Source organism: Rattus rattus, chromosome 4, assembly GCF_011064425.1.
Source record: "Rattus rattus isolate New Zealand chromosome 4, Rrattus_CSIRO_v1, whole genome shotgun sequence".
Taxonomy (NCBI): Eukaryota; Metazoa; Chordata; class Mammalia; order Rodentia; family Muridae; genus Rattus; species Rattus rattus.
In genome coordinates this window covers 88,862,962-88,886,887 of record NC_046157.1, presented here as the reverse complement: position 1 = coordinate 88,886,887, position 23,926 = coordinate 88,862,962, and the positions used below count along the sequence as shown (strand labels likewise).

Genomic DNA, 23,926 nt, shown 5'->3' with positions numbered 1-23,926 from the left:
ATAAGGAGTGAGGCAGTGGACATGACAGTCACAGTAAGGAGTGAGGCCGTGGTAGCTGAAAGACTACGCACAGATCCTATAAATTCACAATAAACAAAATCTAGACAGAAGCAAGCTTCTGCATGGTTAAATTTATTTTGATATAAAAATAAACTAAGACAGGAAAAGAACGATAGAAACAGAACAAATTGTGATGCTATTTTTAAAATAATTAATAATAATATTCATTATTATTATATTATATAATATTTATTCAATATTTATTATGATGATGGATATGGAGAATGAGGATGATTACAAGGAGGAGAAGATGAAGAAGAAAAAGAAGAGGGGAGGAGGAGGAGGAATAGGAAAAGGAGGAGGAAGAGGAAGAAGGAGGAGGAGGAATAAGAAGAAGAGGAAGAGGAGAAAAGAACTGAGTGACAACAAGCAGTGTTCCAGGCTTTGGGCCAGTTAGTGAATGATTTATTCAATCACTAATCCTCTGACATTTACGAGACCCTCACCCTCTCTATGCATCACACTGTCCCATGTGACTCCCCAGCCAGAGAAAGAGATTCTGAAACAGACCATATGGCACACTGAGTAATCCCAGCCCTGAAGAACTATGGATTCCAGACATGCTTGTTCCACAGAAGGACAGTCTGTCTCAAACTAGACAAACATTTAAAAATATTATGAGTCTTCTTATATGTTTTTGCGTTATATGTGTATATATGTGTGCATATGTGTATGGTGTGTGTGTACATGTGTGATGTCAATGTATTGTGCATGTGTCTCTGTGTGTATGCATGTACATCTGCATGTTTGTGAATAGATGCGTATTTATGATTTCATGTGTGGATGTGCATTGTATGTGAACATGTGAGTGGTTCAGTATGTATATAAGTGTACATGTGAATGTGTATGTGTATGTTGTGCTTGCATTTGTGTGTACATGGGCATATGGGGGTGGGCATGTGAATGTATTGTGTGCATTGTGTGTGTGCATATATCCATATTGGTATGTGTGCATATGTTTATGTGCATTTGTAGGTATGTATGTGAGTTCATGTGTACATGTGCATCCATGTATGCTTATGTCCATGAGTATGTGTGTGCATATATGTTCCTGTTTCTGTGTGTTTATGCATGTGTACATCCATGTTTTTATGTGTGCATGCATATGTACATATATTTATGTTTGTATATGTGCATTAGGCATGTGTGTCCATGTTTTTGTTGGGGTGCTCACACTAATACTGAATGTATCAACAGTTGTGATCCATGAAAGGCTCAGTGTTCCCAGAAAGTATAGAAATGCTTTATTAGCTACCTAAAGTAAACCATATTAATATCCCCTTTCTACAGATGAAGAAAGTGAACTTTGTAGATGTCCTATATAAGTAAAATAATGCCATACAGGTCATAAAGGACATCAATGGAGTGGCAAGTTTGATGTCTGGACTCTTCTATTCTATACAAACCTCATCATTTCTCTGCAATAAACATACAAAAAGTGACCAGACTTGCAGGGGGCTCAATGGATGAAGTGCTAAGTGCACAAACATGAAGATCTGAGTTCTAGTTCTAACATAAACATCTGTAATACCAGTGCCCCAGAGGTGAGATGAAAGGAAGAGACAGAATAGAGACCGACACCCAAGGTGTCTTCTGACCCATACATGTGCATCATGGCGTGCATGCATCTGCACGTGAACATGATAGAGAAAGCTGAGCGATGAGGCTTTGTTAGAAGGAAGGGAATGAGTGAGTAAAGGTGAGAAAGACTGTACCTCGTATCCTTGAGCTTAGAGACTTCTGAGCTGACACTGCAGAGCTTCTGCCTCAGCACCCACAGTGTCCAGGCAAGGAGGGCAGAGTTGATCTGCGAAGATAACCAGAGGGTGTGTAGACAAGATACATAGACGGATAGGACCAGTCCGTCTACATGTTGAAATATGGCTTCTAGTAACCCATTCTAGATGGAGGATGCCAGGTTGCAATTCTGGATTTGTTAGGTCTAAATAGCTTGGACTTGATACATAACTGACAGCTTCCAATTTAGGGTGGACATCAGAAAGCCAGAATCACGACTGATGGAGCCCATAGGACACCCCACTTGTAGTTATCCAACCTGCTATTGTGTGCCACAGCATCCATAGCCCATTTCTTAAGCCTTGAACCTCCCTGCCTGCTTCTGAGTCTATAGTGTGGGTGATGATAATGCATACCTCTGCTATTATACTGTAGCTACCTTGGAACTAATTGTTCTTTGTTGTTCCCATGTAGATATTTTTATTTGCACCAGCTGTTTCCTATCATTTCAGTTAGAACTGAAACCAATGTCGATGTCATATACGGTGACACAAAACAGATGGTTCCTTCTCTTGAATGGTGCTCCCTCAACCTTCTCAGAGTGGTGTGATGGTTGGTATTAACTGTCAACACCTAGGAGGCAAGCCTCCAGGAACACCAGTAAGGGACTGTCTAATTTAAAGTCAGTCTATGAGTATGCATGTTGGGGTTTATCTTGATTAGTGGGAAAACCTAGCCATTGTGGGTGGTACCATAGCCTAAGTAGAGACTTATGGATGTATGCGAATGGAGAGAGTGAGTTGAGCACAGTGCATAAATTCATTGCTCCTGACTATGAGTGTAATGTGATGGACTGCTTCGAATTCTTTTAGTCTTGACTTCTCACAGTGCTTGGATGTATCTTGGAACTGTGCGCCACATAAATTCTTTTGCCCTTAAGTTGCCTTGGTCAGGATTCTAGGGAGAGAGGGAGCTTAGAATATAATCATATTCATTTTCCCTTTCTTGTCCTTCTTCTAAACCCTCCAATATACCCCTCCTTGCTTTCTTTGGAATCCATGGCCTCTTTTTCCATTGTTATTACATATACATATGTATATGTGTGTATTGTATACATATATATTTCTAAATACAACCTGCTCATTCTGTATAATATTACTTGCATGTATGTTTTCAGAGATGACCATTTGGTATTGGATAACCAATTGATATGCTCTTTCTTGGGAACACAACTCCTATACTTAAGGCTCTGGGAACATTATGGAAGTGGGAACAAAAATATTCTAGGAGCCAGACTATGAGGGATTTTGCTATGAGATTATATTTCCTTACAATGTCAGGAGTTACACCCAGAATGTCTCAACATGACTGAAGAAACATTGGCTGGGCAAAAACAATAGCAATGGACATGTCAAAGTGGATAAGGGAAAGACCATGAGGTTTCAACCCTACACAAAGAATAACAGACAACCCAGGACTGCTATGAATGGGAGAAATTGGCAGTGCATTTTATCACAGCAACAGGGAAGGAAACAAAGAAAATAGGATTCATGTAAACCATGGACATAGGTTTTTCCATGTTGGTAATATTGACATCTGGGGTCATATAACCTTTAATGTGGGATGTACAAGGCTCCCTTCTTAGAGTTTGCCGAACAACTTCTTGGACACTGTGCATTAGATGCCAGTGTTATCCTCCTTCCTTGTTGTGGGAACAGAAAAAATACTTCCCCATCAGTCCCCTGAAAGGCAAAATTACCCCAGTGGAGAGCCTAAGGTATAAGGGGATTATTTTTCTTTACAACTAAATTTTTCAGGTGGAAAATTGTTTTGAAAATTTGGAAGTGGGTGAAATAAACATTTCAGCTTCCTCCATGCTGGTTAACATTCATAGTTCTAGAAGACTCTGCTGGGCAGGAGAGTACAACTGTCAATAGTCTAACCTCTCTGTACCCTGTGCAAAATTAATAAAATACCAACCTGCCAGGCAAGATATGCCTACTGGTGCAATAATGGCATGAATATTTTTGGAAGTAACCAACTACTTCCTGATTGGATTTGAATCCCACCACATAGAAAAATATGGAAAATATAAAAATATTTTAAATATTTTTAAAGACAGAAACATCTCATTATTATTTTTATCTCCATCATTTCTCAAATCTAGTATGTGTTGAGGAACAGTCAATGTCAGGCATTTTGCTAATTATCCTAATCACAATCTCTGTTTTCCAATACCATTCTCCATGATAGGGCTGGAATTATGAGGGAGAAGAAAATCCTTTGATATAGCTAGACAAGAAAGCATGCAGTCCCCTAAGAGGGACATTAGGCCATGTAACAGGGCTAGGTGGAAAAGTATAACACTTGTGGAACAATCTCTAAGCTGAAACAATCTGTCCTACAGTAAAGACTCTGGAAATAAATAGCTCACAAGTCTCAGGAATTTCCTTAAACTTACAGGATTAACCCCACCCTAGGTTATAGAAATCGTAATGACTCTTGGGAAGGGAGATTCTCCAACTTGCTAAATGCCTGATCCATGGAAGAATGACTGGGTACTTTTCATGAATTGTACCCCAGCTTGGCATGTCCCCCAGTTGATTATTCCCAAAATATTTATGCCCCCAGATTTCTAATGAAGCAGCTGCTTTCAAGCAATTTATGCTCAGCGTTACCCCAACTCAGGCTCCTGTGGGTAATCCCAGTAAGTTCATTGGTCTGACAAACTGAACTGTGATATAATCATGGCTCTGGTGCATCCTGGGTACCCTATCTGAGGTAAGTAAAAATTTGTTCACATTTCCCCAGGAAAGGCCATACTATCAGCAGCCACTCAGGTTTAAGAGATGAAAACCATTGTACTGGCTAGCAGTATGTCAACTTGAAACAGGCTAGAGTCATCTGAGAGAAGCAAGCCTCCTGAGAAAATGCCTACATAAGATCAGGCTGTAGGCAAGCCTTTAGGGCATTTTCTTAGTGATTGATCAGTGAGGGCCTGGCCCATTGTGGGTAGGGCCACCCCTAGGCAGGTGATCCTGTGTGCCATAAGAAAGCAGACTGAATAAGTCCTGATGAGAAAACCAGAAAGTAACACTCCTCTATGGCCTCTCCATCAGCTCTTGCCTCCAGTTTCCTGTACTGCTTGAATTCCTGCCTTCACTGGTTTTAATGATGAAACCCTATATGAAATTGTAAGTGAATAAACACCTAGGCTACAAGCTTTGACTGGTGCCTGCTAGCTTGTAACTCAGTTATCCCATTAAAGCTAGTCTAAGCTCTGCCACATGGCTGGTTACCTTTCCTGAGTTTCATGTGTCTGTCTCCTCAGAGTTCAGGGGAAATCTCTCCCCAGGTCTGACCCTATCCAAGAGTTCCTATCTCCCTACCAGACTCCAACCTAATATATTCTGACTCAGCAATCAGTCGTCACCTTTTTATTGACAGATGATGTTTCCATCCAGTGCACAAGAGATTCCTTCTACAGACAAACTATTTCCCACTAAATGCAAAGCATGACCAAGAAGAGCTGTTGTCCCTTATACACATTTTGCAATTGAGCAACGATAAAGTTGACAGAGAAATCACATCCCAAATCAGTTACATCCTAACCCAGAAACCTCAAGAAGCAAGAATCACAGGAAAGAGTTTTGAGATTAGCAAGCTTCACAGTGTGATGACGCTTTCTAATTTGACCAAAGAAAGGTCACCAGAATGTTCTTGAAGAAATGTTTTCCCTACCGCGATGATCATGCAGACTGGCCCCAAGAAACTCCAAATGAATCCTGTCTCCGTATTCAGCCAGCAGCTGTAAAGGAAAATATAAGAGGCAAGGGCATTGTCTCAGTACATGCCCTGGCAATTGTGCATCCTCGATGCTGCAGACTGATATCCATTCAAAATGCTGATTATGGGGAGGGTGAGTGGGTGCCAGTGTGATGTGAGCCAAAAGGGACCCTGGACAAATACTCATGAGACCTTTGCCTGGAATGGAGTCCAGGATAATGATCAGTTCATAACCTTCATAGAACTTTCTACATCCACGTAATCCTCTACTAGTATACTATGTCATTCAAACCTCAACACCAACAGTCCCTCTAGTAAGAAGTCATTATTCATCATCCTTGACTAAGGAATATACTCAGGGTCTTACAATATTTTTACTCCCTCTTACTCAGTATTTCCTGAGCCTTAGGTGAAGAGGGATAGCTCTATCAGTTGGAGCAGGGCCTCACAATTCTGTAGTTTGATTGTAGGGGTTTTTTTGTGGTCTCAGCTGTAAAGAGGTTTCCTTGAAGAGTGAAGACTACATTTATTTTTGGAGATAAGAACAAATATTTAGAATATGGTTAAAAATTATGCTACTTTAGTAAAAGTATGGGTTGTCAGACCTCCTCCAACATCTGTGACTTCGCTAGCCCTGTAGCTGGTTAGGCTTCTATTACTAGGAATGATTTACCTTTTGCTGAGCTGGTCTTTATTTTACTTTTTATTGATTCCTTGTGAATTTCAGATCATGTACCACACTCACCTTCATCTCCTCATCTTTCTATATTCATCCTCCACCTTTACAACTCCCCCCCCAAAAAAACAAACATGCAAAAATAATTATGTATAATATATGTTATATATAATTTTTTAAAAACCTTATCAAGGAAGCGGCTGCAGTGTGTCACACGGTATAACCTTTTGCCCAAACAGCCTTTTGTGCAAATATTCATTGCAGTTTGAGGCCTCTGGCTTCTGTTACACTATCAACACAGGATCATGACTGGACTCCTCTTAGATATCTTAAAGTTACCCTGTGTTTTGGAGATCATGTAGCTTTGGTTCTGGAGGACCAGCCCCTTCATGCACTCCAGCATTTCATAAATAGGACAGGTGTTGGGCCTGGACAACTCAAAGCCCTGGATCTGGGCCTGGGTGGTAGCTGAGTGGATGGCTTTCCCATGCTCACACCACTTGGGCAGCATTCCAGCACTGCCCAAGGGAAGTGTGGTGCCAGCTCACCAGAGTACATCAGCTGGCAAGGGGCAGAGCCAGCTGTCCTGCTCTTATGCCCTCAGAGCTGGATCTCCTTTGCCCATACCACCAGGCCCACCTCTATTGTCCTACCCAGTGCCCTACCTACACTGAGTGGGTCTTAAGTCAAATTAGAGAGCTGTTGGTTACCGCCAAGGCACGCACACCAGTGCTACACCTGTAGGGTTATCAAGCCACGCGTCATTGTTGTGGTTCAGAGGCTTCATGTGAGGGAAATCTACAAGACTTCATCCCTACACAAAGAAATATTGGTAAAACTAGAGAATTCTGAGAGTGGGAGAAATAGTCTTCCCTGGGGCAGAGCATACCAATGCTCATCCAATACTAAATGATCAGTTATGAAAGCATATGTACAAGTAGCATTATACAGACTGAGCAGGTTTTATTTATGCATTTAGAAAAACAGTCAAATAGTCAAATGAGCTCAACTAGATCATCTCTTCCTGGAATAGTACACTCAGACAGTTATATGTTTTCTATGTAGTAAACAGTTTGGTAGTCCTGATAACTATATAGCTGTAGAGACATACTCCTCACCAGGGCAGAGCAAGAGTTGAGCATTGCTAGAGTATTGTAAAATACTGTTAAAGCAGTGTTTCATGCTAATGATAAACCGCAATGTCAAGGACACATTTCCATATTTTTCTTTAAATAAGATAATAATGCTGAGATCCAGGGAGGGTTGACTAATTGGCAGCTGTTAGATCCTTCCTTGGCATCCCAGTTGCAAAGGACTACCAGCCAATACCTGCCTTCATGCTAACCCAGCTGGCTACCTTGAGAGCAATGCAAGGCCCCACTCTTCCTGAGGATTTATAGGTGGTTAATAGTTGCTAGGAGAGAGAGGGAGAGAGAGAGAGAGATTTTTCTTCACACTCCTGTAAATAAACTCTCACCCATACTTTATAAGTAAGCCTAAGTAAACTCACGAGATAGCCGCCAGACGTGACATGCCTAAGTAAACTCACGAGATAGCCGCCAAAATGACATGAAAGCGGAAGAGGCTCACGGGGAGCTGGGGACAGGCTCAGTTGCTCGGTATCTAAATGGAGTTAATTGATGTGCACAGAACCATTCCCTAGATAGGGGTTCCTAAACTGTGTAAGGGCGGGAAATGGAACTGAGTGCCTTCCTCTCTCCTTTTAACTGCGAATGCCGTGTGACCAGATGTTTGAGGTTCTTGCTTGACTCCCCACAATGATGAACTATAACCTAGAACAGCAAACTGAAATAGAACCTCTTCTCTCCTGCACTGCCTTTTCCAAAGTAGCTTATCAGAAAAACAGATATGAAACTAGAACGCCTCCAATCTAAGTACTTTGAGACATAAATTGCTGAGTTCTACAGCCTGGAGCTGCAGAAGCCTAACTCTTGCAGCTAAAAGCTACAGGTATCTGCATCAGCCTTGAATGCTCAAAAGCCTATAATTTCCACCCCAGAAATGTCTTCTTGCCTATATACATGATCAATCAGGGTTGAGTCACTTGGTGACATCACTGCTGCGATTACTGCTCTTAGTGGCCACATAGTATTCTGTGGTTTGAATGTTGTGACAGTTAGTGCTTATTAACTCAATACATACTGTAGTCTTCTGGGAAGGAGAAACTGCCTCCATCAAATTGGCCTGGGAGCATATTTTTGGATTGTTTCATTAAATGTTAGTTGATGCGAGAGGTCCTAGTCTATTGTGGGCAACACCATTTCTAGACAGTTGGGCCTGGGCCTTACAATAAAACTAAATGAAAATGGCCATAAGTGGGCCAGAGATTATCCTTTCTCCATGCTCCCCACCTCCAGGTTCCTGCTTTAGTCCCTTCCCTGACTTCTCTGCCATGATGTAACACATACCTTCAACATGTATTTAAAATGAAAGTTTTCTCCCTTAATAATAATAATAATGATTATTATTATTATATTTATTTTTGTCATGGCATTGATCAAGTGGCTGGTAGAGTTATCATGAAGCCTGGTAACAAGGTCTTCATAAAGAAGAAAATGACACTCACCGATTATGCATTCCATAGCCCCGTGGATGTACAGTAGCAGAGATAATGATCACCACGACTGGGAGTCCATAGCCAAAGGCACAGAGGTGCAGCATCTTGATGTTGCGAGAGCTGAAATAATTCACCACCTTCAGGTTTCTCACCATCAGGAAGAGCATCACTGCCTCCACCAGCATCCAGAAGAAGCAGGCAAGGAAAAGATAGTGTAGAAATCCCGCAATGATAGCGCAAGCTGTCTGCAGAGAAGAAGTCTGCATGTCAGGATCCCCCATGTAGGTAGAAGGTTGATTTACAAATGCAAGGGAGGAATGGCCTCTGCTGGGGTTTCTCAAACAATATAGCCTGTTTTCCACTAAGCATAATGTATTCACCCCTTCAACATCTAAAAGTAGGGAGTATCTTGACCAGGTAGCCATGGCAACTAGACAGAGAAAGGTCTGTGGTCATGGTAATGGAGCAAGGAATCTCATCAAGGAAGGGAGCAAATGGCCACCTGGGACTCCAAGTATACTTCCTCCAGGTTTCCCAGAGCTGAGAGTAACCCTAGAAAAAGTTAGGGTACATAAGCAATGGAAGCTTGAAGGGAAAAGGGATTCTAGGATAACACTTCCATGAGATCATCATCCATAATGCAGTGCGACTCTGCAGTGATGCAACTACTTGGGAGTCGTCCACACTCCTGTGAGTGCTCCATGTGCTCTCTAAGTAAGTCCACTATCACATTCATTCACTAACTAGACTTACGTGGAATCTTTCAGTCAGTCGTCAGTCAGTAGAGTAGTTGCCCACTCCATGCCCCATAGGTAAGAAAATCCATCCCAAGGATCCTTATAAAAGACAGCCAAGAAAATGTGTACCCATAGGCCTGACAGTATGGAGGATGAATGTAGACTGCCTAGGGATCACTACCTACCCAGCCTAGATTAGTTGGTGAGTTCCAGACCAAAGACAGATTCTGTCTCAAAAACACAAGGTCAGGCCAATGAGATGGCTCAGCTGATCAATGAACTTGCTGCCAAGCTTGATCACATGAAAGGAGAGAACTGATTCCCAAAAGTATGGATTCCCAGAACCCACATAAATGCTAACTGGGCACAGTGGCCCACATGTAATTCCAGCCCTGGAAGGAAGCCTGATAGTGAGACCAACCATATTAGTCAACTCTGGTTTGACTGAGAGACTTTACCTCAGTGAGAAATGTGGAAGGATGATTGAGGGTGTTTCCTTACATTGGGCCTCCATATTCATACCACACGTGGTGTAAACACACACACACACACACACACACACACACACACACACACACACACATATGCATACCACATACTCAAGAGTAATGAGGTTCAGCCAGAGACCGGCACACCTTCCGGTTTTACCTGTGCAGGGAGCAGAGCCTCGGCTCTGGATCCAAACCCAGACAGCCCACATCCCAGTTGCAGTTCAACTCCCCAGGTATTCTGAAAAATCCAGGGTTACAAGGGAGACCCCAAAGTCCATCCAAATACACCATGTTACCAGGACCCCTTGCTCCCCAGGACACAGATACCCCACCAAGCCAGAGACCTACATGCCATCCAGTTTGCACATATGCTTAGAGCAGAGCCAATGCCCTGGATCCCAAGCCACTCAGCCCACACCCCAGTTGCAGCTCAAACCCAGAAGGGTTCTGACACATCCAGGATCACAGGATCACAAAATCACAGGAAAGGCAGGCTCCAGTCAGAGACAAGGAAGCCAGACAACACCAGAGATAAACAGATAGCAAGAGGCAAGCATAAGAACATAAGCAACAGAAACCAATTTGACATGGCAATATCAGAACCCAGTCCTCCCACCACAGTAATTCCTGGATACCCCAACACACCTTTTAAGCAAAATTCAGATCTAAATTTCATTTCATGAAGATGATAGAGAGCGTTAAGAAGGATATAAATAACTCCCTTAAAGAAACACAAGAGAATACCAATAAACACTGAGAAGCCCTTAAAGAGGAAACAAATAAATCCCATAAAGAAATATAGGAGAACACAATCAAACAGGTGAAGGAATTAGACAAACTATACAGAATCTTAAAATGGAAATAGAAACATTAAAGAAAACACAAAGGGGGACAGCCAGGAGATGGAAAGCTTAAGAAAGAGATCAGGAGTCACAAATGCAAGCGTCACCAAGAGAATACAAGAGATAGAAGAGAGAAACTCAGCCATAAAAGATATCATTTACACATCATTTACACAACAGTCAAGTAAAAAAAAAAAAAGCAAAAATCTTCTATCTCAAAACATTCAAGAAATCCAGGACATAATGAAAAAAAAAAAACAAACCTAAAAATAATGCATATAGAAGAGAGTGAAGATTCCCAACTCAAAAAGCCAGCAAACATCTTCAACAGAATTATAGAAGACAATTTGCTAAACTAAAGAGATGCCCGTACACATACAAGAAGCCTGAAGAACACCAAACAGGTAGTACCAGAAAAGAAATTCATCCCGTCACATAATAAATAAAACACCAAATGCACAGAGAAAGGAAAGAATCTTGAAAGCAGTAAGGGAAAATGGTCATGTAACATATAAAGGCAGAAAAATAAGAATTACACCAGACTTTTCAACAGAGACTCTAAAAGCCAGAAGATCCTGAACAGATGTCATATAGACCCTAAGAGAACAAAAATGCCAGCCCAGGCTACTATAGCCAGCAAAACTTGCAATTACCATAGATGGAGAAGCCAAGGTATTCCAAGACAAAATGAAATTTAAACAATAACTTTCCACTAATCCAGCCCTACAGAGGTTAATAGAAGGAAAAGACTTTACCACAAGGAGGGAAACTACACCCAAGAAAAACAAGAAATTATCTTATCGCAACAAACCTAAAAGAAGAGAAACACACAAACATAATTCTACCTCGAATAACAAAAATAATAGGAAGCAATATTCATTGATCCCTAATATCTCTCAACATCGATGGACTCAGTTCACCAATAAAAAAACATAAGTAAAAAGACCGGATACAGGATCAAGCAGTTTGTTGCATACAGAAAACATACTTCAGTGACAATGACAAACACTACTTCAAAGTAAAAGGCTGGGAAAAAAATTGCAAGCAAATGCACTAGAGAAACAAGCTGGAGTAGACATTCCAATATCCAATAAAATAGACTTTCAAATAAACTTATCAAAAAAGATGGAGAAAGACAATAATACTCATCAAAGAAAAAATCCAACAAGAGGAACTCTTGATTCTGAACATCTATGCCCCAAATGCAAGGGCACCCACATTTGTAAAAGAAACATTACTGAAGCTCAAAGCACACATTGAGCCTCACACAGTATTACTAGGAGATTTTAGCAAACTGCTCACAGCAGTGGACAGATCATGGAAACAGAAACTAAACAGAGACACAGTGAGACTAACAGAAGTTATGAAGGAGATTTGAGAGATATCTGTAGAACATTTCATCCTAAGACAAAGAATATACCTTCTTCTCTGCACTTCCTGACACCTTCTTCAAAACTAACCATATAATTGGTCACAAAACATGCCTCAACAGATAAAAGAATAAAATAATCCCAAGCATTCCATCCAATCACCACAGACAAAGGCTGATCTTTAATAAAAACAAAAACCACAGAAAGTCCACGTACTCATGGAAGCTGAGCAATGCTCTACTATACAATAACTTGGCCAAGAAAGAAATAAAGAAATTAAAGACTTTTTAGAATTCAATGAAAAATGAAGGCACAACATACCCAAACGTATGGAACACAATGAAAGCAATGATAATAGGGAAACTCCAAAAGAAACTGGAGAGAGCATATGTCAGCAGCTTGACAGCACATCTGAAAGCTCTACAACAAAAAGAAGCAAATACTCTCAGGAGGAGTAGATGGCAGGAAATAATCAAACTCAGGGCTGAAATCAACCAAGTAGAAACAAAAAGAACTATACAAAGAATCAACAAAACCAGGAGCTGGTTCTTTGATAAAATCAACAAGATAGATAAACCCTTAGCCAGACTAACCAGAGGACACAGAGACAGTATCTAAAGTAACAAAATCAGAAATGAGAATGGAGGCATAACAATAGAAACTGGGGAAATCTAAAAAATCATCAGATCCTACTACAAAAGCATATACTCAACAAAACTGGAAAATCTGGATGAAATGGATGGTTTTTCTAGACAGATATCAGGTACCAAAGGTAAATGAGAATGAGAAAAACCATCTAAACAGTCCCATAACCCCTAAAGAAATAGATGCAGTCATTAAAAGTCTCCCAAGCAAAAAACGCCCAGAAGCGTTTAGGATAGAATTCTATCAGACCTTCAAAGAACACAAATACCAATACTGTTCAAGCTATTCCACAAAATAGAAAGAAAAGAAACACTATCCAATTCATTCTATGAAGTCACAACTATTCTTACACCTAAACCACACAGAGACCCAACAATGAAAGAGAACTTCAGACAAAATTCCCTTATGAATATTGATGCAAAAATACTCAATAAAATACACGCAACTGAATCCAAGAACAAATAAGTATAGGTTGATGTCATTATGCAGGTGAAGGCAGACAAGCTAAAATGAGGCCTGTCATTGGATGAGAAGGAAAGGAGGCAGGAACAGAGGTTTTAGAAGGAAGGGAAAGCAGAAGAGGAGGATCCAGAGCGAGGGCCACGTTAAGATTCTTTCTGCACATAGATACAAGTTTTCATGACTATTTATAAGGGATAGGTATGTACAGGATTTTGTGCTGTCTAGATGGGCAAATTATACATTATCGAATGGATCAGAGGTTATTGTGTGGTGTGTTCTTTCATGTGGTGACTTAATTGAGTTAAAAGCTGTGGTGGCGGAACCCACCAAACCTGCCATAGAGTTGAGATGTGTATGCCTGGTGTATACCTGCCAAGGGAACTGTGAGTGAACTCAAAACAGCATGGCAAGGTGCCACACTGGAATGGTACGCAGACCGCCCAGGTCAGAGAGAAAGTCAGAGGGAGACAAAGTGCTGAGCAATATACATGGAAACCAGTTCCACAGTTTTTTTCGTTTTTTACCATAAGTGGCACCAAACGTGAGGTAAGAATCCGTGAAAAATTGAAGTTTTTCAGCCTGAAAGTGTGTTATTTTCTAAGAAGGGTCCAGTGCCATGTTGAGTCACATGATGTTGCTAGCTCATGAATCTTAAACAAAAGAAACAGAGGCAGTCTGCTAGCAGGCTCAGGTCCCCTGCTGTGGAAAGTGCAGGCTGCTCCTAGCCACAGAGAGCTAAATAAATGGAAGATGCCTGCCTCCTTAGCCGGTGTTGATTAGAGTATGGTTTATTTAAAAGCCTGGTTTCTTTGCTTTTAGAATACTTATATACAGAGTTTGTCTGAATCACATGGGGAGTTTCATCCATGATGCAGAACTAGGTAGAAATAAATTAAAGTCTGTAACACCAGGCAGAGTGAATACAGACATATGCCATAGAAGTTATTAATAAAAGTCTGACACTCCAGGTAGAGAGCTTAACAGATAGATGGTAATATTTTGGCCTACAGTATACTCAGATTCTCTCTAATGTGGGCTCCACAGGAATTTTAAGCTAAAATCCTGGTTTGACAAGTTGCCTGCTTCTTAATGACAGGTATTAATGGAAATGTGGTTAAATTTGTTTTTATAGTTGGAAGGAGAGAGTACAGAATCACATGGGGATTTTCACCTGCAGTTCAGAACTTAGATAGGGAAGATTAGTCACTGACTCCAAGTAGAGAGTGGTGATATTTGCAAATCATAAAAGTTATTATAAAATGGAAGTCTGTACACCAGACAGAGTGAATACAGACATATATTATACAAGATATTAATAAATAAAAGTTTGATGCTCCAGGCAGAGAGCTTAACATCTGTAATATTTTAACATGGTAATATTTTGGTCTAAAGTCTTAGTTTGACAAGTTGCTTACTTCGTATTGTTATTGGTATTAATAAAAAAGTGATTAAATTGTTTTATGAATTACCTCGCTATGCCATATGGCTCATCAATGCTAGCTAGTGAGGGTTTGTAGTTATTTTTTATGTTTACCAAAACAGAAGGTTCATATTCTCTTAACACAGGCTCCATGGGAATTCTGGGTTAATTTCCTGGCATGACAGATTAGAGAAGCCTAAACAGGCTCATATGGTATTGTTTAGCTTACTTCTCTGTTTTATATTGCTTTAATTTTCACAATGGGCATGATTTTTAATCTTGTGGTTACATTATTTCTCTGGGACAGAGTACAAGATACAAGCTTTTCTGGCTACAGACTAAAGAACACAATATTTTGGAAGAAACATTTTTTGTCTTTGTGTTTTTAAAAAGGGTGATTAGGCTTTGGACATCTTCCAGAGTTATATTGATTAGATTTGACAAAGTTAGACCTCCTGAAAAATTAAATTCAAGACACTCAAACAAAAAGATATCGTAATACTAAAATTTTGTTTTGATATTTATATCTTAGAGAATGTACAGCTTGGTAAAGCTCATCATCCGAATGCTGACCTGGCTGCTTGGATTCCTGATCTCAAGGACTTTCCCCTGAGTCCAGTCAAGACAGACATCAGGCTACAACAATTATTCCTCCATTTTCCATACCCCCTCCCCACAAGGATATCTCAATGCCCACATACAGCTTGAAGAAGTTATTGAAGAGTCATTGCCCAGATTCCCTAAACTTTGAGAGGCTAAAAGTGGTTATTCTAAGGTTGTCTTTCTGAAGAATTTAAAAATGGTCATAATTTAACAGAAAGGAATTAGCTAGAATTGATCGTATAGCCATAATCTCATTTGGTAAAAATCCTTGTATTTGTTACTAAGCTAAAGTTATAATCTTTATATTGGTATAGAATTTATTTGATATAAGTTAAGGCTTTCATTGGCATAAATTCCCTTTATTGTTACCAAAAATTTAAAAGTACAAGGTTTGGACCCAATCCTTCTCTTAATGCCATTGTAAACTAATCTGAGATGATTAAGCATAGGAATTAAGGACTAAATAAAAAATTCATGGCTGATAGTTTACTGTTAGGGTGTTTTCAAAGTATTCTCATCAGAAATAGCTGAGAGTGGTTAATGGACAACAGTCCAGATTTCTTTATATAGATAAATTGTTTTCAAAAATGGCAGAAATCCAAAAAATATGACATTTAATGTTATCCCCTTTGGTGGATTCAAAGAAGAAATTGAATATATCCACCTCATTGTGACTGGGTAGTAACTGGACAGAAATTGCCTGATTATTCTACAGACTAAATACTGTCCAGAAAAAGACACATTGCAGAATAGTGAATTGATAATTTCTGCTGAGCCAGAAGGACCAGCCCTTTGAAATTCTGCACTTAAAAAATCTGTCAGATGATCCTAGGCCAGAAGGCTGAAGACCTGCTCTCATATGTCACTAACAGGTAACTGTGCAAGTAAAAAAATGTCTCACCTTTCTCAGTTCTGGGAGTCATGTTAGGCTTCCTATATTTACAAATATATTGGTTGTCTCCGATTTCTGGTGGGGTTGAAACTAGTTATAGTCTCATAGCCCACCAAGGCTGTTTAACCTTGAGAATACATATTTAATTAGATAGTTATCACATAGTATACAAGATATCCAGGATATAACATGGATTTTAAGCCTTTCTTAAGCTGGAATAGATAACTAAATGTTCTGTTTAACTGATAAAATGTTGGACTGGGTGTTAATTATTACAAAATTATAATAGTTGTGCTCAGCTTACATTTGAGAGAGAATTTTTTTTTAATTAGACCAGAAGGGTGAGGTGTAGGTTGATGTCATTATGCAGGTAAAGGCAGATAAGATAAAACGAGGCCTGTCATTGGATGAGAAGGAAGGGAGGCAGGAACAGAGGTTTTAGAAGGAAGGGAGATACAGGAGAGAAGGAGCAAGGAGCAAGGAGAAGGAGCTGGGAGAACACAGCAGCAGATGTTAAGAATCTTCTCTATGCATAGATATAGGTGCTATGACTATTTATAAGGGATGGGTGTGTATAGGATTTTGTGCTGTCTAGATGGGCAAATTATATATTATCAATTGGATCAGAGGTTATTGTGTGATTTTTTTTCATGTGGCTACTTAATTGCATTCAAGAGAATTTGTGGTGGTGGGGTGCACCAAGCCAGTCACGGAATTGGTGAGGTAACAACCCAAGGGAACTATGAGTTAAAGCAAAACAGTGTGGCAAGAGGCCACACTAGAATGGCATGCAGACTGCCTGGGTCAGAGAGAGAGCTGGGAAAGAAAGCTGTATGTTCAGGAGAGAAAGCACAGAGCTGTATGTGTGAAAACTGGTCATGACATTTTTCTTTTTTACCACAACAATATTAAAACCATCATCCATCATGATCCTGGGCTTCATCCCAGGGATGCAGAGATGGCTCAATATATAGAAATCCATCAACTTAATCCACTATATAAACAAACTCAAGGAAAAAAATCACCTGATCATTTCATTAGATGATGAGCAAGCATCTGACAAAATTCAATATCCCTTGAATTCAAACTCTTGGAAAGATCAGGAATTCAGGGCCCATATCTTAACATAGTAAAAGCAATATACAGCAAACCAGTAGCCAATATCAAACTAAATGGAAACTTGAAGCAATTTCCACTAAAATCAGGGACTAGAAAGGCTGCCCAACTCTCCCTACCTATTCAATATAGTACTTGAATTCCTAGCCAGAGCAATTAGACAACAAAAAGAGGTCAAAGGATACAAATTGGAAATGAAGAAGTCAACATATCACTGTTTGCAGATGATATGATAGTATACTTAGGTGACACCAAAAATTCCACCAGAGAACTCATACAGCTGATAAACAACTTCAGCAAAGTGTCTGGATATAAAACTAACCCAAATAGTAGCCTTTCTCTACACGAAAGATATACAGGCTGAGAAAGCAATTAGAAAAACAACACCCTTCACAATATCCACAAATAATATAAAATATCTTGGTGTGACTCTATCCAAGCAAGTGAAAGATCTGGATGACAAGAACTTCAAGTCTCTGAAGAAAGAAATCAAAGAAGATATCAGAAGATAGAAAGACCTCCGGTGCTCATGGATTGACAGGATTAATAAAGTAAAAATGGTCATCTTATCGAAAGCAATCTACAGTTTCAATGCAATCCCCATCACAATTCTTTTTTTTTTTTCTTTTTTTCAGGGCTGGGGACCGAACCCAGGACCTTGTGCTTCCTAGGCAAGTGCTCTACCACTGAGCCAAATCCCCAACCCCCCCATCACAATTCTTGATGGAATTTGAAGGAGCAATTTGAAAATTAATTTGGAAAAGCAAAAATTTCAGGATAGGGAAAACTATTCTCAAAAGAATTTCTCAAAAGAATAAAAGAATTTCTGGGAAATCACTATCCCTGACCTCAAGCTGTATTACAGAGAAATTGTGATAAAATCTGTATGGTATTGGTACAGAGACAGGCATGAAGATCAAAGGAATAGAATCAAAGACTCAGAAATGAACCTACACACCTATGGTCCCCTGATCTTTGACAGAGGAGCTAAAACCATCCAATAGAAAAAGACATTGTTGACATTGACATGTTGTAAATGAGTGTTCTGTTACAAGAACAGAACTGAGTGGGTAGGCTATTCATATATGCTTTCTTTGAATTAACATAAATGCCAGTTCTTGGGGTTCTTTCTAAAGAACATTCTGAAAGGAAGCTTCATGTTATGCAGAGCCTCAGAGAGCAAGATTTTAGGTACCTGAGGGGCAGAGGCAATCTACAGAAACCATGAAAGACAAGGCAAAAGTTGTTGCCAATCCAGACAAGCATGCCTAAAGCCAATGAGCTCCCTAGGCTCCTCCCCTCATGCCTTTCCATCACAGGGTTGAGAGACATCATGTCCTAGGGGGGATCACAAAGTTGGTGTTCCTTAAAGAACAGCTGTTACACTGATGGAGGATGGTAGTGAATACTTAACAAAAGGGACTGGGGGACTTATTAATCCTTACATCAGTGGGGGACCATTCAAGCATTGTGTGTGGTCTGTGCCATGTTTTTCTAATTTATCCACATTGTTCAGATGTAGCAGTAGAATTAACTCAATGTTTGTTCTGGAAACTCCAGCCCCTTGTTCCCTTGTCAACACCTCAAACACTCACATTCTAATCAATGTCATATTCCAGAAGGGGAGAAAATGGCATAGAAAAATAAGTAAGACAAACCTAGACTCAAAAAACCTAACTACTTCTGAACTTTAATTGGGGTTCTCGTAAAGTTACCATGTCCCTTTGTGCTAACTTCAGCCCATCCAGGAACTTGGCCTACATGGCTGGAAGACATCTTCATGTTAGTGTCTCTTACCTCACAGTCATTCTTCAGTCCATTCCACTTTGACCTTGGTACTTAATCACCCTTGAGACTCCTGGTGGGGGAAGGGGACTAGCTTTTGGCTGAGGTCACCAAATGACCGATGACCAATAGGCTGCTGAGAAAATGGTGAAGCCAATTTAAAGGGCAGGGGCAGGAGTGGCTGCCAATCCATGACTATTTATTCAGTTTGTCTCACTGTTGCAAAAATCACTGACAGGAGTGGTTTAAGGAAGGAGAGGTTTATTTGGGCTCATAATTTAAGGATATGGTCCACCATAGCAAAGAAGGCATGTGTATAAGTAATTTTCTGTGGCTGTGATAAAACACGATGACCAAGGAAACTGATAGAAGGAGGAGATTCTTTGGGCTTACAGGATAAGAGTCATTGTGGCGAAAATGCAATGCAGCAGGTAGCAGGCTTGGTGGCAGATACAGGAAGCCGAGAGTTCACATCTTCAAATGTAAGCACTGATCAGAAAAAGCAAATCGGAAGCACAGCCCACCCCAGTGGCATACTTCCTGCACCACGGTTGTACCTCCTAACCCTCTCAAAGCAGCACCACCAACTGGAGACTATGTGTTTAAACACCTGAGCCTTTGGGGGACATTCTCATTCAGGCCACTACAGTGTGGTGGTGGAAATAAGAGGCAGCTGCTCATGCTGCTCTTGTAAGGAGAAACCTGACAAAGGCAATGCTGGTCCTCCACCTGCTTCTATTCTGTTCAGCGCCACAGCTGATATGATGGCATTGCTCATTTTCCAGATAGGCTTTCACCTCCTCACTTAAACCTCTCTCGAAATGTTCTCGAAGACATACCAGAGGCATATCTCCTAAGTGACTCCAAATCCCATCAAGCTAACAAGATAAGCACTCCACCAGGAACCTTGATGGGTTTCTCAGCTCCCCTGGATACCATTGGCCACTGCCCCCTTGATCTCCTCTCCATCAACCACCTCAGTCACATCGCTCCCTTAGATACCCTCTTCATAGCCTTTATTTCCCCTTCTATTAGTATCTATTCCCTCTTAGCCTGTCCACTGAATGCTGAAGCTTCCTTGAAGATCACTTTTCTGCTCACTGTATCTTCCTTCAGTGGCTCTATTGTCTCCATCCATGGCCATGTCTCTGCCTGGGTCTAGGAAACACAATTCATAACACAGCCTATGGAAATGGATCCCCTTCAAGTTGTGTTGAGCATTGTTTATGGAGTCATGGGACACTGCACCCACTCCTGTCACAATAATTATCATTTATATATTATCTGTTCCCAAATGCAGCTGTCATACAGCACTGTCTCCTTGGGATTTATATAGTGGGATTTTCAATATACATAATGACACAAAGGTTTTTTAATATTTTAAAGCCTAGACCTTTTAGCTCCCAGCCAGCTACCTAATTTAACCTGACTAATCTTGGCACTATGTTCTATCACATTGCTAGTTCTACATCTCTTCTCCATTTTGATCCATTGTTCACCTCCATGTCTGCTGGCACATTTTCCTTGCCTCATTTCTTCTCACAATGCCTGCCACAGCACCTCCCTGCCCCTCTCTTTCTGTAGGGGGCACATTTCCATTGTCTCATCTCTTCTACCAGTACCTGCCTTCCCCACCTCTCAAGTTCTGCCTCTACTTCCCGCCCAGTGATTGGCTGTCAGATTTTTACTACAGCCAATCAGATACAATTCTAGATTGCCTCTGGAATAGTAAAAAAAAAAAGGACAAATATTTACAAAATATGAGATCCATGATGGGTCATAAAAATAACAATACCAAGATCTTGCCAGCATTTACAGAATTATCAATTGGATATAGAAAGGGGTGCTGTAATGATTTGCCCATGGAGGGACACTATTTGGAGGTGTGGCCCTGTTAGAGTAGGTATGTCACTGTGGGTGTGGGCTTTAATGCTCTCATCCTAGCTGCCTCCAAGACAGTCTTCTACTAGCAGCCTTCAGATAAAGATGTAGAACTCTCATGTCCTCCTGCACCATGCCTGTCTGGAACTGCCAAGTTCCTGTCATGGTGATAATGGACTAAATCTCTGAACCTGTAAGCCAGCCTCAGTTAAATGCTGTCCTTATAAGATTACTTTGTTAACAGAAGATGTTTTGTATGGCATCAATGGAATGAGAGGCCCTTAGTCCTGTGATGGTTTAAAGCCCCAGCATAGGTGAGTGGTAGAGCAGTGAGGCAGGACTGGGTGGGTGGGAGAGTACCCTTATCAAAGCAGGGTGAAGAGGGGATGTGATAGGGGGTTGTGAGGGGGAACCAGAAAATGGAATAACATTTGAAATCAGATAAAAAAATAACAATAAGAAATTAAAAACAGAAAAAAGACAGCATTTTCAACAAATGGTGCTCATTCAACTAGAGGTCAGCATGTAGAAAAATGCAAATTGACCCATTCTTATCTCCTTGTACAAAGCTCAAGTCCAAGTGGATCAAAGACCTCCACACAAAACCAGATACACTGAAACTAATAGAAGAAAAAGTGGGGAAGAGCCTTGAACACATAGGCACAGGGGGAAATTTCCTGAACAGAACACCAAGGACTTACGCTCTAAGATCAAGAATCAATAAATGGGAACTCATAAAATGGCAAAGCTTCTGTAAGGCAAAGGGCACTGTCATTAGGACAAAACAGCAACCAACAGAGTGGGAAAAGGTCTTTACCAATCCTATATCTAATAGAGGGCTAATATTCAATATATACAAAGAACTCAAGAAGTCAGACTCCAGAGAATCAAATAATCCTATTTTTAAAAGTGGGATACAGAGCTAAACAAAGAATTCTCACCTGACGAATATTGAATGGCTGAGAAGCATCTAAAGAAACATTCAATATCCTTAGTCATTGGGGAAATGCAAATCAAAACAACCCTAAGATTCCACATCATACCAGTCAGAATGGTTAAGATCAAAAACTCAGGTGACAGCAGATATTGGCGAGGATGTGGAGAAATAGGAACAATCTTCCATTGTTGATGGGATTGAAGACTGGTACAACCACTTTGGAAATCAGTCTGGAGGTTCCTCAAAAAATTAACATAGTTCTACATGAAGGACCCAGATATACCACTCCTAGACATACATCCAAAAGATACTCCAACATATAACAAGGACACATGTTGCACTATGGTTATAGCAGCTTTATTTATAATGGCCAGAACCTGGAAAGAACCTGAAGGGCACTTCAGTAAAGGAATGGATACAGAAAATTCAGTACATTTACAAAATGGAGTACCACTTAGCTAATAAAAACAATGACTACATGAAATTCTTAGGCAAATGGATGAAACTAGAAAATATTATCCTGTGTGAGGTAACCCAGTCACAAAATAATACACATGGTATGCACTCACTGATAAGTGGATATTAGCCCAAAAGCTTGGAATACCTGAGAAAAACTTCACAGATCATATGAAGCCCAAGAAGAGGGAAGACCAAACTGTGCATGCTTCATTCTTTCTTAGAAGGAAGAACAAAATACTCAAGGGAGGAAATACAAGGACAAAGAGTGGAGCAGGAACTGAAGAAAAGGTCTTCCAGATACTGCCCTACCAGGGGATCCATCCCACTTTCAGCCACCAAAGCCAGTCACTATTGCTGATGCCAAGAAGCACTTGTTGACAGGGGCAAGATGTGGGTGTCTCCTGAGAGGCTGTACCAGAGCCGTACTGATACAGATGAGGATGGTTACAGCTAACCATTGGACTGAACAGGGGGACCCCAATGGAGTATTTAGAGAAAAGACTGAAGGAGCTGAAGGGGTTTGCAACCCCATAGGAAGAACAACAATATCAACCAACCAGACTTCACCAGAGTTCTTAGGGACTAAACCACCAACCAATGAGTACACATCGAGGGACCCATGACTCCAGCCATATATGTAGTAGAGGATGGCATTGTCCAGCATCATTAGGAGGAAATGTCTTGATCCTGTGAAGACTCCTTTCCCCCAATGTATGGTGATGCCAGTACATTGAGGTTGGAGTGGGTGGGTGGGTGGGAGTGGGAGCAACCACATAAAAGCAGGAGGAGGGGACGTGGGAGAGGAGAAAAAGGCATAACATTTGAAATGTAAATACATAAAATATCCAAGAAAATAAATTTTAAAAAATAGAAGAGAGAGTGGGGAAGAGCTTCGAACACATGGACACAGGGGAAATTTTCCTGAACAGAAAAGCTATGGCTTATGCTCTAAGATCAAGAATCAACAAATTGGAATTCATAAAATTTCAAATCTTCTATAAGGCAAAGGACACTGTCAGTAAGACAAAAAGGCAGCCAACAGATTGGGAAAAGATCTTCACCAATCCTACATCTGATAGAAGGCTAATATCTAATATGTACAAAGATCTTGAGAAGTAAGACTCCAGAGAATCAAATAATCCTACTAAAATATGGGGTACAGAACTAAACAAAGAATTCTCAATTGAGGAACCAAATGGCTGGGAAGCACCTAAAGAAATGTTCAAAATCCTTAGTAATCAGGGAAATGCAAATCAGCCATGAGATTCCACCTCTCACCAGTCAGAACGGCTAAGATCAAAAACTCAGATAACAACAGATGTTGATGAGGATATGGAGAAAGAGGAACATTCCTCCATTGTTGCTGGGATTGCAAACTGGTACAACCACTCTGGAAATCAGTCTGGAGGTTCCTCAGAAAATTGGACCTAGTACTACCAGAGGACCCAG

General features: G+C 40.5%; 1 protein-coding gene across 1 annotated transcript in view; it reads right to left on the bottom strand.

Annotated features, from left to right (window-relative positions):
* Positions 1-23,926, bottom strand: part of Adgre1 (adhesion G protein-coupled receptor E1) — a 116,175-nt gene that overhangs the window by 8,390 nt on the left and 83,859 nt on the right. Inside the window, exons 18-20 of the mRNA XM_032899702.1 lie at positions 8,847-9,082; positions 5,539-5,605; positions 1,776-1,867 (exon numbers count right to left, since the gene is read on the bottom strand). Coding sequence (XP_032755593.1) covers positions 1,776-1,867; positions 5,539-5,605; positions 8,847-9,082 — 395 coding nt within the window. The remainder of the gene's footprint in view (positions 1-1,775; positions 1,868-5,538; positions 5,606-8,846; positions 9,083-23,926) is intronic.